Source organism: Tetrahymena thermophila (genome assembly GCF_000189635.1).
Source record: "Tetrahymena thermophila SB210 genomic scaffold scf_8254664, whole genome shotgun sequence".
Taxonomy (NCBI): Eukaryota; Ciliophora; class Oligohymenophorea; order Hymenostomatida; family Tetrahymenidae; genus Tetrahymena; species Tetrahymena thermophila.
Window position 1 is genome coordinate 343,143 of NW_002476431.1, and position 15,752 is coordinate 358,894.

General features: G+C 24.0%; 5 protein-coding genes across 5 annotated transcripts; 4 read left to right on the forward strand and 1 right to left on the reverse strand. All coding sequences in view use genetic code 6, as the record gives it.

Moving 5' to 3' along the window:
• Positions 1–251: 251 nt before the first annotated feature.
• TTHERM_000522699 (kinesin motor catalytic domain protein) lies at positions 252–2,295 on the forward strand. The gene is made up of 4 exons (XM_012797325.1): positions 252–786; positions 834–1,078; positions 1,142–1,605; positions 1,663–2,295. The coding sequence occupies exons 1-4, from the start codon at positions 304–306 to the stop codon at positions 2,103–2,105; spliced, it is 1,635 nt and encodes a 544-aa protein (XP_012652779.1). The 5' UTR covers positions 252–303; the 3' UTR covers positions 2,106–2,295.
• A 373-nt stretch (positions 2,296–2,668) lies between these two features.
• On the reverse strand, positions 2,669–9,277 carry TTHERM_00522700 (calpain family cysteine protease; the record flags this gene model as incomplete). The annotated part of the gene is made up of 11 exons (XM_001014448.3): positions 2,669–3,091; positions 3,163–3,513; positions 3,618–4,262; positions 4,318–4,965; positions 5,015–5,434; positions 5,485–6,383; positions 6,786–7,290; positions 7,365–7,899; positions 7,953–8,266; positions 8,332–8,638; positions 8,781–9,277. The coding sequence occupies 11 exons, from the start codon at positions 9,275–9,277 to the stop codon at positions 2,669–2,671; spliced, it is 5,544 nt and encodes a 1,847-aa protein (XP_001014448.3).
• Positions 9,278–9,884: 607 nt separating this feature from the next.
• On the forward strand, positions 9,885–11,576 carry TTHERM_00522710 (pseudouridine synthase Rlu family protein; the record flags this gene model as incomplete). Its single annotated transcript, XM_001014449.1, has 4 exons — positions 9,885–10,055; positions 10,204–10,271; positions 10,412–10,614; positions 10,678–11,576. The coding sequence occupies 4 exons, from the start codon at positions 9,885–9,887 to the stop codon at positions 11,574–11,576; spliced, it is 1,341 nt and encodes a 446-aa protein (XP_001014449.1).
• Positions 11,577–12,336: 760 nt separating this feature from the next.
• TTHERM_00522720 (ubiquitin-conjugating enzyme) lies at positions 12,337–13,336 on the forward strand (the record flags this gene model as incomplete). The annotated part of the gene is made up of 6 exons (XM_001014450.2): positions 12,337–12,423; positions 12,548–12,631; positions 12,794–12,866; positions 12,931–12,975; positions 13,067–13,214; positions 13,270–13,336. The coding sequence occupies 6 exons, from the start codon at positions 12,337–12,339 to the stop codon at positions 13,334–13,336; spliced, it is 504 nt and encodes a 167-aa protein (XP_001014450.2).
• Positions 13,337–14,680: 1,344 nt separating this feature from the next.
• Positions 14,681–15,430, forward strand: TTHERM_00522730 (hypothetical protein; the record flags this gene model as incomplete). Its single annotated transcript, XM_001014451.2, has 1 exon — positions 14,681–15,430. The coding sequence occupies one exon, from the start codon at positions 14,681–14,683 to the stop codon at positions 15,428–15,430; it is 750 nt and encodes a 249-aa protein (XP_001014451.2).
• Between the last annotated feature and the right edge of the window lie 322 nt (positions 15,431–15,752).

Consider the following 15,752-nt stretch of genomic DNA (forward strand, 5'->3'; position numbering starts at 1 on the left):
ATTTTTTGATGATAAGCTTCAGTAGCTAATTTAAATTACTTAATTTATACAAATTTCAATAATTAAAATGATTAATAGTTATTTTAATTTAGTTTACTTTATATTTATTATTTATATTGCTTCTATTTTTGTATTTTAAATAAAATCATGAATTCAATTCAATAAATAAAGAAATTCATTATATCTAATTTAGCTAAGAATTTTAAATAAGACTTACTTAGCTAAATATTTTTAATTAAAATTTCAAATCAATTAAATTCTAACATCTATCAAATTAATTTGCAAAATATCCTTTACATCTTAATGAGATAATAGGCATAAAAATAAAATAAAAATATAAATTTCTTAGAATATACTGCTAACGATGAATTGGTAGAATTATAAGAGGAAGAAAAAATAATGAAGAAATATTTAGGGATATAATTATCTAATTTAGAATTGTTGAATAAGCAGATTTTATCTGAAAAATGCATAAAAAATGATTTTGTTTTAAAATTGCAGCTTTTAAACTAATTAATTGAACAAAAATATTAATAAATTCATCAATTATGTTTACAAATAGAAAATGCTAAATCTTCTAAACTAAAATAAATACAAATTTATAAAGAAATCTAAATAAAATATAATTAAGAATATTATAATTTAAATCAATTTAAAATGGAATTAATTGATTCGCTAAAGTTTTTAGAGAGCGATATTTAAAAATATAATTAAACAGAATTTTTTAAGGAATTATGGGATTAGTAAAGATAAAGTATACTAGAATTTAATGAAGAGCTGCTAAGTGTATAATAATTTTATTGTTAAATTATTATAAATAAATAAATTTTTAGTTAAAAGGTAGAATAAGAGTAGTGTGCAGGATAAAACCTTAGCCTGAATCAACTCATAAAACTATTATAGTAAATGATGAATATAAAGTTCTACTTTTTGATCCTCATCGGTCTTTATAATCACCAGAAAAAAATTAAAAAAAGCAATACACTGAATACACTTTCATGAAAGTTTTTGAAGAAGACTCTCAATAAGTAGATTTATTCAATGACTTAAATTTTTTTTTGAATTCCTTCTTTTAATGGTAAAATTATATGAAATAATTTTTTAATTTGTAATCAAATTATCATTTTCTATTCTCTAAAAGCTCAAATGTATCAATATTTACATATGGACCTACTGGCTCTGGTAAAACTTTTACTATGTTTGGGGAAATAAAGAACTAAAAATAAAAAGGAATAATTCCACGGTGCCTAGAGCAGATATGTTAGAAAGTAGAAGAATATGAAGCTAATGGTATATTTAATGAGGTAACAGTCAGTATTATTGAGCTCTATAATGATAAAATAAAAGATTTGATATAGAATGTAAATATTTAAGAAAGAAAGGAGCCGTCACAAAACAAATTACCATAAGGTCTATAGTTTAAATAAAAGCTATAATTTCTTTTATAATAAATTATCTCTGCTACTAAAAATAGAATAGTTCGAAAAACAAATTGTAATTAGCACTCATCGAGGTCTCACTTGGTTTATACCATTAAGCTTAAATTATTCGATAAAATCTAAAACAAAGTAAATGAGGGTCAACTCCACTTAGTGGATTTAGCAGGTAATTATAAAAAAATTTTTAATAAGCTAAAATAATTTTTAATCATAAATATCAAAGGCTCTGAAAGAATTCAGCTTAGTTAAACAACAGGAGAGGGATAAAAGGAAACAATATTTATAAATCAAAGTCTTTAAGCACTTTCTGCGGTTTTGAAAAGTATTAAAAATAACGTTATTCATATACCATATAGGAATAGCCTTTTAACTTAATACCTAAGAAATAGTTTGAATAGCAACTCTAAAACAATGGTAATACTTAACATATCTTCTCATCCAGTATATTATTCTTAAACAAAGGAAGCTTTGAATCTTCTATGCTTAAAGCAATAATAATATATCACTCGTTCACAACATTAAACACCAAATAGTTTTGAAAAATCTGAAAGAAATAAAGAACTAACTTAAACTAACGAATAAACTAGTGCAAAAAATAAAAAATAAAGTATTCTTGAAAGAAAGCTTACAAATATTTAATCTACTTAAAAAACCTTAATATTTTGAATATTTTTATAAAAGATTCTTGAATTTATTTATTTTTCCTCTATTTAAATTTTACCAAAGTTCTTTCAAACTAAACTTTTTAAAAATAATGTATTAACAGCAAAGAAACAAAATAAAATTCATAGATTGTATTTGTCAAACCTATTTTATTTTTGCTTTTTGTATGGAAAATTAATTTTATTTTAATAAATATTTTTTATGTTAAAAATTGCTAATCTTCTTTCTATCTTTCCCTATGTTTTTAATAGGATTAAATGAATTTAACTAAAAGTAACATTTTTTATTTCCCATACCTAATTTTATATTTATTTTTTAAGAAAAATAGAATAATTTTGTTCTTTAATATTTGTTTGTAAAAAAAATTGCTTACTTTAATTTGAATTATACACTTATAAATTTAAAAATGAAAATTGTGCCTATATAAAATAACTTAACATAAATGAATGAATGAATATATCTAGTAATTGTTTGGAACAAATTTATTAGTAAAACTGCTTAAAATAAATTTAACTTTAATTAAAGAGTTAAATTAATTAATTAATTTCTTAAGTTAATAATACAAATCAATTTAAAAATTTGCTATCATCTATGATAGTTGTTTATTTGTCAGAACAAAATATCTGTAAGCTAAATCCAGACTCATCTCCTTCGTACATTGTTGCACACATTAAAGAAAAAGTATATGGATAAGAAGGAGCTTCTAACGAGATTTAAGCTGTAGCCGTTTTTAGCTAAGTCAATTACTTTAATCCACCAACAAGTAAATCTGAAGATGTTTTAGTGACTCTTTTTCCTCCATTTTTCTGAACTACAAAATAGATAGGGAATTTGCCATTAAGTCTATCTTCTGTTTCATCAATTGTAAGAGAAATAAATGCTTCACATTTTCTTGTTACACAAATACCATAGTTAGGATTTTTGCTAATTTTGGCATTAGGATTTTTTTTAGTTGGCAAGCCAGCAGCTTTTTCTCCTTTCCATGCTCCCTATTTATTTATTTATTTATTTTTTTATTTAATAAAAATTAAATTCGAAAGTATTAAGAATAAATTTTTACTCTTATAACTCCAAAATCTATCCATATTTGAGGATCAAATAATCTGCATACATATAAAGCTCTATATTCATATACGAAATCATGCACACTCATCCAAAATTTGCCATCATCCTCAAAAGTATCTCCTACCAATTTTCTCAAACGAGGGTTCCATTTAGGACTTTTATCAGACCAATCTCCACTCCATTCTGTGCCATGATTACCATGAGGATTTCTTAAACAAACTAATTTATTACCATCAACATCTTAAACATCTAGCAAAGCATAAGCATGACCATAAACAATTCCTTAAGGGCTTACAGCTTTATCTCCTCTTTCATGAGCAGGACTGCCTGCACCTAAAATATATCCCTGTTATAATTAAATGTACTTAGTTAAGATAGAATTAAATTTGACATAATATTTTAAATTGAACTTTTTTAATTAAGTAAATAAATAAATAAATTAAAATTTACAAATTTTTTATAATCTAAAAGATTATTCCATAATACATCAACATTATCTTAAAATTTGTCAAGTGTAATTTCTTCAGGTAGTCCTCCAGTTAATTCTTGTAATGCATAACTTACTTTACCACCTTCAATTTAATTATAGCCCCCGTATAATTTAGAGTAAGCTTTTTCTATTATAGAAGGCCAAAGCTCATTTGGATCTTCAGCTTAGCCTAGAAGAAGCTTTCCATCTGGAGCAAAAGGTAAAATATTATCCACAATAACATACATCCAATTTGAGTTAATCCAAAATTTAAGGATATATGCCCCACATTTTTCTCTAGCTTCTTTATCAAATTCAGGGCAATCGTAAAGTAATAAGCTTTCAGTTCTTTTTTCACCCATAACACTCATAGCACTCATAAGGTAGCAATCACCAATATAACCTTAACGGATATCCATTGGAGAAATACTATCCTTAAATAAAGTAGCAGTTTGAGGTGGTCTTTTCCACTCTTTAACTTCGTTTGCCATCTCTTCATTTAGTATATCATTACTAGCAACATAAGTTTCGTCCTTATATGTTTTTCCAGATTTCTTGAATTCCTCAATAATTCTTAGGTACTTCATTGGAGTGTCTACCAAGTCTTTTAATGGAGTTTTAAAGTCCTTTTTACAAAATTATTTTAAATACGAAATTGAAATTAATTAATTAAATAAATACAATTTATATGCTATTAGGAGTTGCTACTTAAGCTGGTGGTGGATTATCTTTTTGCTTTTAGTTAGGAGGATTATTATTATTGTTAGTGCCTATTTATGTGTTCGCTGGGCCATTATTACTATTTCCTCCTTAATTTGTTTAAGTTGGAACTATAGGTTAACTAATGCCATTATTGTTGTTGACTACTACTTTTACATCTTTAGGCTAATTATTATTGTTATTATTATTAGTGTTACCTCCTAATATACCAGGTCCAGGCTAGTTTTGTTATTATGTTTATTATTGCTATTACTACTATTGCTATTATTATTACTATTATTACTGCTACATTTATTACTATTAAAGAAGCTATTACTATAAAAGCTTTTATTACATGTCTTCTTCTCTTTTTTTCTTTAATTCTTCTTCTTTTCTTGCCCTTTCTTCATCTTCCTATTTTTATTAGATCTTCATTTAGACAAATTTTTTTTGAACAGCTACTACAAACTCTTATTATTCTGGAGGCATTTATTCTAATTAAAACATAATTTCTGAATAACGAGTCTCCACATCATGTTAGACTGTATCTTATGTAAAATTGATTCCAGCAATAACAAGCTCTCTTTAGCAAGCATTAATAAAAATCAAGAACTCTTTCATATTTTTTCTCTATTTAAAAATTAAAATGATTTTTAATATTAAAATAATATAGTTTTACTCTAATATCTTATGAGGCTAAAATGAGCATAAGTTAGAAGTGAACCATAACTTTGATTTCATCAGTTAATGCACTTTTGCTTTATTTTGATGAATTATAATAATCTTCATAAATAGATGCTAGATCTTAGTAGAAGCCTGAATCTTTCTTTTAACTTTGCTAAACGAATTCATTAATCTAAGCCCTTCTATGTTCCCTCTCTTTGCTATAGAACTCATAATTTAAAGCATTTTCAGTATCTGTTATACCTTTACTCTCTAAGTAAGCTTTTTTTGCTTTAAGCCATGACACTTTTATTACATCAGGATTAAAATTTTCACTAGCAATACCTAACTCAACCTAACACCATGTAGATACATAGATACAGAGTAAAAATAAAAATATTTCTATCAAACAGCTGCAAGTTATACCTACAAATATCTATTTAAAAAATATTAATAAATAATTTATATAAGCTATTAATTCATTACTGGTTGGAGCCAAATTGTAAGAGTAAGAGTCCAAACTAAGAACATAAGAGTAGAAAATAAAAATATAGTAAAACCTGTATTATTTGTTTTAACAATACCAATTTTTGAATCATATTTAAATATAGGGAATATCCAAGGTGATGCAAAAATAGGCTATTCTTTTTTACTCATAATATCTTTTTAGATCACGACTAAAGAATATAAAAACACTAGGAGATTAATAACTAAGAAGCTGATTGAAAATCCTAAATAATCATTAAAATCATCGAGACATAATGATGCTATAAAAGCTGATAAGCATACGCAAACACATATTATAGCAGTAGAATAAGTCCACTTCCTTGGTAGGCAATTATTATTTATTTTATAAATGTAAAATAAAAAGATAGCATAATACACGAAAAACCAAAATCCAATTACTGCAACACCAGGAGCCACTCCAGCAAAGTATATTATATATCCTCCCATACCAAAGGCAAATATTATACTTAGAATACCAAATATAAAAACACTTTTTGTATTTGATAAACTCCATTTTAAATCTTTCCATCTCCTAATAAAGCAGTAAAATGATATACACCAAGGTAATATAAAAGCAAAATAAAGAAGGTAATAAGCTGAATGATAGTTGCTATTTTAACTAGAACTTCCATCATCTTTGTATAGCTTATAAAATTCATAAAAACCCCAACCAAAGTTTATGCAAAGGCCAACACAAAAAGTTATTATTTGTGAAAGTGTTGGATTTGTTAAGAATTCAAAGTATTATTTAACAGGAATGAGTAAGAATATCAAAGTCAATATATTAGCTGAAATAGTTATACCAATCAAAGGCAAATTTTTAGAAGTACCACCAACACAAGCTGAGTATACAATCATAAATAAAATCATAGCAATAACTAAATAATTTTAGATAAAAATAAATTACTTATAAAAATTATTAATTTAAATTTGTATTTAAGATAGCAAGCTCGATTTATTGTTTTATTATAATTTTATTCATCTCGTATTTAATTTATTGTTTTTCTGAGGGAAAGTGTTAAAAAAATATTATTTTGGTTTGCTTGCTGTAAACAATTTAAGATAAGTTATTCAAATTTAAAACTTAAAAAATTTTTTTTATTATGAAATTACTTCTAAATAAATGAAAAATTTTTATTTTTTTGCCTTTGTAAATAATTTTGCTTTATTGAACCAATGATAATTTAAATGAATGTAGTAATTAAAATTTATGATTGAATTATAAAACTTAATATTCTGCAGAATATTTTAATCAAAATTAATTATTTAATTTAATTTACATGAAAAGATGATTTTGTAGTCAGTAGGAAGTAGTCTTTTGTTTAAGAAAGCTTTGATAAATCCTATATCTTCTTTTCTCCAGTCAGGGATAGGGTTATAAGTGTATGCAAAGTTAGATTCTTGGTTAGCTGACATGATTAGCATGTGCTCATCTTTCTTGTTGATATATTAAGATTCTATATCTATCTAAAGCTATCTTGCTCTTCCCTTTTAAGACTCAGTATCACCTTAATTGAGTTTTTACTCAATTTCTCTAACAGTCATATCAACTTATTGATTGAAGTCTGCATTCATAAATATTTAATTAGATTAATCATGTTAATTTGTTTTATTTAAATTCGGTTGTAAAATCGAATTATTATTATTATTATTACCCGCTATATTTACTGATTATCTTTATTCTCCTGCCTACTTCTGCTATTATATAACCTAATTCTTTGCAAATGTGTATTTCATTTTATTAAATTTTTACTCCTTAATTCTTTTCATTTTTTCATTGAAATTCTATTTATTTTAAATGTTTAAATTCATAATATGTTTATAAATTATTGAAAAATAAATAAATAAATAATATTTACACTAATATCAGCTATCACATAATAATCATTTAGATGTAAATTGAAGTACATAATCATGAAACATTCGTAGATTAGAGGCAAGAAAATACAAGAAAACAAAATTAAAAATTCTTTCACTATGCTGTACCAAAGAGCACCAAAGGTAACTAGAAGTGCATAAGTTAGTAGCATAAAGAGGTAGTATTGGCTGATTTTTTTTCCTATATAAGTTTCATTAAATTTCCCTTTAATTCCATCAGCCTCTCTATAACTTATTCTAACTGTGCACATAAAAGAGAAGATGGTGATTCCAAATAGAATTACAGCCAAGCCATAAGCCCAAAAAGGATAATATGTTCCATATATTATAAAACCTTGAATCGGCACATCTTGAGGATCTTAACGACCGAGATAAATCATAACTGCAGCCAATACAATAGTTGCAAACAAATATAGCAATTCAATTGACTTAAAAATTCTTTAAATTTTCGATTTAATGTTAACCTTGTTTTATTTAACATCATCATAGATAATCTTTAAAGGAAAATATTTATCTCTTTTTTAATATTATTTAAAATTATTAAAAATATATTAATCAAATAACTTTACGATAAATGGTAACCCAAGTATACTACAAATATAAAATAAAGTAAGCAGTAACCTAAGAACCAATAAACTCCTCCAAATGCAAATAAACAAGCTCTAAATCCAACAACAAGAATCGATGTTTATATAGGCCCCTTAACGAGTCTAATATTCATTAAGTAGAAAATAATTAAATCAGTTGTAAATACTGCAATACTAGTAACGGAACCTAATCTCTTTTCAGGGGCATTTAGATATACTATTACACTATATGCTATAAGTACTCCTAAAGCACATAGATAAACTACTACTAATGCTATTATTTTTTTCATTGGTGTCTTTTATTAAATTACAATATAATATTGATGTATAAAGCATATTGTTAATTAATTAATTTATTTACTAGTTTTTAGTACATGCTTTGTAGCCCACCACTTAAGACTGTATGCTCAAATTGTTCATTATTTTTACATACTGTGAAAATTTATAGGATTTCTTTGGTCGTTGGGTGATAGTTAGGATCATTTAATTCTGAATCAATGTATGCTTCAACGGTGGAGTTATTTGGCTTGCTCAAACTTTCTTCATTTGGAATGTAATTTGACATCACGTCTTTAATATTCATTGAAGAATTTGAATAATGCATAAAAACCATAATCATCATGAAGATAGAGTTAATCATTAAAAACACTGCTGATAAACCTAAAAATCTTTTAATAATTTGTGTAAATAGTTAATTAAAATATTTAATTTAAAATCCTTTAAGTAACTCAAATTTATTGATATTAAAAAATTGGTATAATTTATTTTATCATAGTAAGTTAAATAACAAATTGATTTATGATAAATTACGATTTATTTCCATTAACCATTACAAGGGCACAAATTTAAAAGGCCCAAAAGAACAATGTTCCAAGAATTAACATAGCTACGCTTGTGTAATTGATGACAAAGTTACTCCATTTAAGCTATAAAACGGGTATAATATAGCAAATAACAGCTAAACCTATTAAGAGAATAGCTACACCAGGAAGGTAATCTTCAGATGTATGATTTTGAATATTGTAGGCTAAGTTAAGAACACTACAAGTCCATGCTATTAATGATATGACAGGCCAAAAGATCATAAATATTACTACAGATTTGAAAACCTTTGCGAATAACTCAACATGAGGTGACTGCTTTATAAAAGACCAATCTTTAGTTGCAAAATAAATATCTAATCCATTGATGTCACCCTTAATCTTTTTCATCAAAAGTATGGAAACAGCTAAAGAGCATATAAAGAAAATACCTAGCTCTAAACCATAATTTTCTAATACACTACTCTATAAGGTTGAACCTGCCATTTTGAAATCGTTAAAAATTGAGGTAAGCTTTCAATCTTATTTAATTTTTGATTTCTTATTTTAAGCTATTATAACTTTTTTGATGATTATTTTTTTAGAAATTCGATAAATCTTATGATTTTTTATATTTTAATTAACTATGTTTATTTATGAATTAATCAATCATTCTTTTTTTTATAACACATACATTTCAAATTTCATAACTCCTAATTATTCCTCTAAGAAATTACCAATCAAATATATAAACAACTGCAAATATTTATGAAGTACGAACATTTATAAAAATCCAAATTTATTTATAAATTAAGTAACTTCAAATCTTTGTAAAATGAAAACCAGTTATATAATTCCAATTTCGAATGAATTTATTTATTTATGTAGTAATTCAATCAATTTTGAAAGTAAAACTTTTCAAATATAAAAATAGCTTGATGGGCTAATTAAATTTTTTTGCTTATATAGTCTACATAAGATATAAATTCAATACGCAAGGTTGGATTTACTATCAAAACAATTTTAATCGTTTATTTTAATCAAACCAAAGATACTATTCTATTTAATAACTTTTAGCTAATTTTTCTATTTTATCTAACTCATATTTTTGTAAATGGAAGTTTTTAACAACTCAATTAAGCCAACCTACTTCTTTCATGGGCCTTTTAGATTTGTGAAGGCTTATGAGCATTGTTTCCGCACTCACTCAAAAGGTAGATGGGTCGGAAATCCTATTTTAGAAGTCCTTGAAAAGGAGTTTCATGCATACACTAAAGAATATTATGTAAAATATAGAAAGATTATTAGCAAAATTAACCTAAATATGCTTCTTAAATTTAAAAAATACTAATTTAAAAATGAAACAATTGCTATGTTAATTAGCTTAATTACATTTTATTATCATTTAAAATATTTTTATATTGAAAAATAAGCAAAATGCTATAGAAAAAGGAAAAATTCTAGTAAATAAATAAAAGCAAAATATAGACTATCGTTTTAAGTAAAATCTTTAAGATTAGAAAATTATTATAAAAAACTTTAAATTGAAATAATATATGTTATAATTTGAATTTTACTGTGAATAATTAGATTACAGTTAATAATATTAATATAATTAAATGTGATCATTTAACTTTATAGGCACAATGACTTATTTGAGCACTTCACTAGTAGAGTAGAACCACCAATAATTAATCTTTTACCAAAAGTGATTTTTGAAGATGATAAATTGTTAGTACTCAGTAAGCCTCCTTATATTAGCGTTCACGCCTCAGGAGGATTTCATTTTAACTCTCTAGTTGGATTACTCAAATTTGAAATGGGTTACAACATAGAATTATATGGTAAAAGCAAAATAATTTTCATATTTTAATTTTAACACTTTTTAATAATAAACGTATATACAGTGCTGCATAGATTAGATAAGCTGACTTCAGGAGTTTTAATTATGGCCAAAGATAGGGATTTAACTAAAAAATTTCATGAATCTGAAACTGAGTTAATTAAAAAAACATATTTGGCTCGTGTTCATGGAAATTTCAATCATCAGTACTTAGAATATGAAAAGCCTATTTATTGTATTTATAAGAAGGTAGGAACCTATGCCGTATTAGATACAACTGATGAAGAAGAAATAAAATCTAAAGGAGCTAAATAGTCAAAAACTATATTCAAAAAAATATGGTATGATGAAAAGAGTGATTCATCCCTTTTAGAATGTTAGCCAATAACTGGCAGAACTCATTAAATTAGAGTTCATTTAAGTAGTCTTGGTTTTCCTATTATAAATGATACTTAATATGGCGGCTAATTTTTAGGAAATGGAATAATCAAGGTGAAATTCCCAGAAATATATACTGGTTTAAAATCTGAAAAAGCATAAAATCCCTAATCAATCTCATAAAGCTTAATTGAGTCAAATTAAGAGGAGTGTGTAGAAACAATTCAAAAAAAACATAAAAACAATGAAGGGGATGCCTCAACTAGCAAAGAAAAAGTAGTAATTTAGAATTAAGTCGAGAGTCATGAGAATGAAAAAAATAAATAAGATGATTCAAATGAAGAGCAAAAGCATGAACATAATTAAAAAGATTTAAAGGAAGTAGGTGAAGATGGATCTTATATGTTATCTCAAGAAAATGGTCTTTACAAATTAGAAGGTAATTTGGTAGAGGATTATGAGTGGGATTATAAAAATTAGCCTTTAGAAATTTGCTTGCATTCTATGAAATATATTTTCTAATCATATATTTTTGAAGACGAAAAGCCTTATTGGGCTGACTAGAACTTTTCTTTCTAAGATTGAAAGTCAAATCTTAAAATTATAATTAAAATATTTTAAATAATTTGCTTTTTTTGAGGTTTTAATTGAATATTGAAAAATAAAGTTTGCTTTATAATAATTAAAAAAATAATAGAATGTGATTAAATAATTTGTTTATTTAATTTACTAAAATTTATATTATAAATTAGAGGTACTAAGATAAATTTTTATAATTAGCTTTTATTTATTGTTACTAATATGATTTTAACTTTTTTATTACTTAATTTATTAATATTGTTATCCTTATGACCAAATTTTCTATATCAAACTTAGAATAAAATCAAAAAATAAAATAATTATTTTTTATTAAATTTGATATTTTGTTAACGAAGTAATCCCATAAATAAATGAATAAAAAACTATATATTTTAAGAAAATAATTATGAATTTGAAACGAAATCAGTAATTTATTATATAAATAAATAAATTATATATAGCAGCTACCTGCTTACTTATTTATTTAAACATAAATCTACTCAATGTATTTAAATAAAATAAATTGTTGTTTGACATCAAAATGAAAGCATATAATACATTTTTATGGGAAATTGAATTAAATTATATGTTTCTATTAATTAATTTATTTATTGGCTTATTAATTTATAATGTCTCAATTCAGATTCAGCGAAAAGAAAGAGAGAATTGATATGTAGTAAATTTTACAAAACAAAGAAATTAATTAGAAAGAAAACTAGCAAGAAAAGCTATTAACAAAAGTAAATTAAACTGTTTAAGAGTTTCGATGTAGCAACAAAATAAAGAAGTAAATGAATTAGTTATTACTAGACTAAAATAGGAAAGAAAGCAATGGCGTCAAGATCATCCTCACGTAATAATTATTAGTGATTGATTCTTTCTTCATTTATCGATTGATAAATGGATGAAGAATAGCAAGCTTGCGTACAATTCGATTCAACAGATATTCTTATATTTCATCTATTTAATAAAAATAGAGATTTGTAGCAAAACCCATGACCAAAGAAGATGGAACTATCAATATGCTTAAATGGTATTGCGAAATTCCTGGACCAGAAGGCGTAAAAAACCATTTAATTTTTAAAAACTCTTAGATTTCATTTAAAAAAAAAAAAATTGTTAAAAATTAACTTTTAAATCAAAAATAATAATTTTTGCGGCATTTCTAATCTATAATACAAAATAATATAAAAAATAAAAATAATAATACTAATATATAATAGAGTCCATGGGAAGGTGGTGTTTATATTTTATATATGGATTTCTCTCAATCCTATCCTATAAAGCCTCCTAAATGTAAATTAATATATTTGCTAATTAAGTTAGTTATTTTTAATAAATTTAATTTTCTGATGATTAGGTCAATTTAAGCCTGTCCTTCCTCACCCTAATGTCTATCCTTCAGGTATTTTAAATATTTAATATAGTTTTATTTTATAGCAAACTATATTTATGACTTTATTAATTATAAATAAAATTTATTACCTTAAAATAAGGAACTGTGTGTCTTTCTATATTAAATGAGGAAGAAGATTGGAAATCAGCTATAACTATTAAATAGATTTTGATGGGTATATAAAAATTATTAAAAGATGAGCCTAATATTGATAGTCCTGCTTAATACGAACCTTGCGCTCTTTACAGGTAAACTTAAAAAAAATAAAAATTTATTAAAGGAAAATATTATTATTTACAATAGGAGTGATAAAGAAAAATACTATAAAAAAGTAAGAGAATTTGCTGAAACCATGAAAAAAAAAGACTGAAAACATAATTATAAATAAAATTAATAATAATAATAATTAAATTTTTTATACATTTTTTGTAAGTAATTAAATAAAAACTTTAAAATGTCATTATAATTTTTTTTTCTAAGATAAAATTCACAAATTAAACTTGATTAATTTTATTTTTTAAAATATTTTCAAATTAAAAAATTATTTACAAAAAAAATAACAACTAAAAGTATAAAAAAATGAAAATAATTCACTTACGAACATAAATTTATCATTTTAATTTATTGTATTCTAAAAATTAAAATTACATTCAAAATTGATTCCCTTTACCCTCATTATCTTTAAAATAATATCCGCTTTCACTTTCACTGATTCATTCGCACAAATAAAATAATATAGTTACAATTAATCTAGCTATTTTAATTGCTAATGTATTAAATAAAAGCTATTTTATAAACTATATTTTTTAGCTAAGCTTATTAAATTTTATAAATATTTTGCATATTTACTTTTTAGTCAAATTAAAGTATAAAAAAGCAAATTCTATTGATAAAATAATTTTTATATTTACATTTGAATGAAAATAAAAAATTATTATTATTTACTTAAACATTAAAAATATCTTTTTAGCTTTATATGCAAATTTATTTTGTTTTATTATTAATTTTTCTGTTAAATAAAAATCCCATTTTTTAAACAATTAAAGAAAAAAATATTTTAATTTAAAAATAAAATTTTTTTTTAATGAAAATAAATAAATAAATGTATATCTTATTCAATTTTTATCAAAATTAAATTTTTTATTATTGCTTTTTTCAAGTTAATTGGGAGGAAAAAAAATCAAATTTTTGAAATCTTTAACTGTAGTTTGAAAAATTAAATGTATGAATAATTTTTTATTAATCAAAAAATTTCTAACTTAATTAACTATTAATAAAGTATAGCCGAAATGCCGAAACGTTCATGCCAAAGATGCTGAAGAAAATAAGTTATGATAAGGAGTCTGATTAGTTTTTGAGTAAAATATTTTATCCAAGGCAGGTCTGAATAGAAAGTTCTTTAATCGGTTCTTTTCTTTCTATTCCGCCATTAGCTCATTAAAGGTTTTAAGTGGTTCTTCCTTTTAATATCTTGAGCTAAAAAGTAATAAAATTAAAGGAAAGTTGGTTCTCTCCTTTAATTTAATGGTTCTTTGTTGGTAATATTCGAACCTTAATATGAATCGATACCTTAAATTCGAATCCCCTTCAGAACTCCTCGATAACTTATTAGTACTCACATCTTAATAAATAATAATAATTGCTGTTGTATCTAAGGACTGGGCGTAATTGTGATGGAGAGAAATAACAGAGCAAACAAAGACTAAGGCAAATAATGATCGAATAGGCTGAACGTTGTATATCTTGGGCAAGATATAGGCAGGCTATACATACTTGGGCTAAAAAGAGGAGAGCTAAGGCTTCAGTGACGTAGGCACTGAATTATTCGCTTGTGAGAAACAAAAGATACTAGGGTTCTACGCTTTTCTCAATGGATACTTTGGGTTTAATGGAGATCGAAAACTAGTTTTTAAAACAAAAAAATTATGTTAAGATGAAATAATCTTTCATAATCCAGTACATCTCAAATCCTAAAGAAGGTATCTGTTCGATGAAAAGATCACTATCCTTTTATCAATTCTCACAAAGCTAGATAAATAGGGCTGTTTTCAAAATGTCTTTGGAAGTGCTTATAAAATTAAGTACTATCCTCTCTTTCCATTTTTAAATTATAGTTTTATTCCCTTAGGAAACAACTCCCAAAGAGGAAAGAAGAAGAAGAAGAAAAAAAGAAAAGAAAGAAATTTTAAAAAGAAAAAAGAGATATTCATTAAAAAGATTAAAAAGATTAAAAAGAATTAAAAGAGATATTCATAAAAAGATTAAAAAGAAAGAATTTTAAATTTAAAAAGTCGAGTTTCAATCGAGTGATTTTCAAAATAAAAAAATCGTTAAAAGAAAGATAAAAAGAATTATTCAATAAATAAAAAATATAAGAAAAAAAGATAAAAGAAATAACTAAAGACTTAACAAAAAGCAAAAAGCTAACAAAAGATTAAAACACAAATTAAAGCATTAAAAATGAATAAATTAAAACACAAATATAAATAAATAAATAAATAACATAATAAATCCAAATTAAATACTTTCATATATTTATTTATGCTACGCATTTCATTTTTTTTTTTTTTTGAATAGTTGCTTTATAATTAAGTTTTTAAATATTTATTTTGTAATATAAAGGTTAATTTTCGTTTAGTAAAATATTTTCAATTTTTATTTATTTAAAATTGAAAGAATTAAAAAATAATTTAATTTAATTTTTAATGGTTCAATTTAAAAGTATTATTCATAAATGTTGTTATTTATTTTTAATTTAAAAAGGGTTAAATTTTATTTTGAAAATT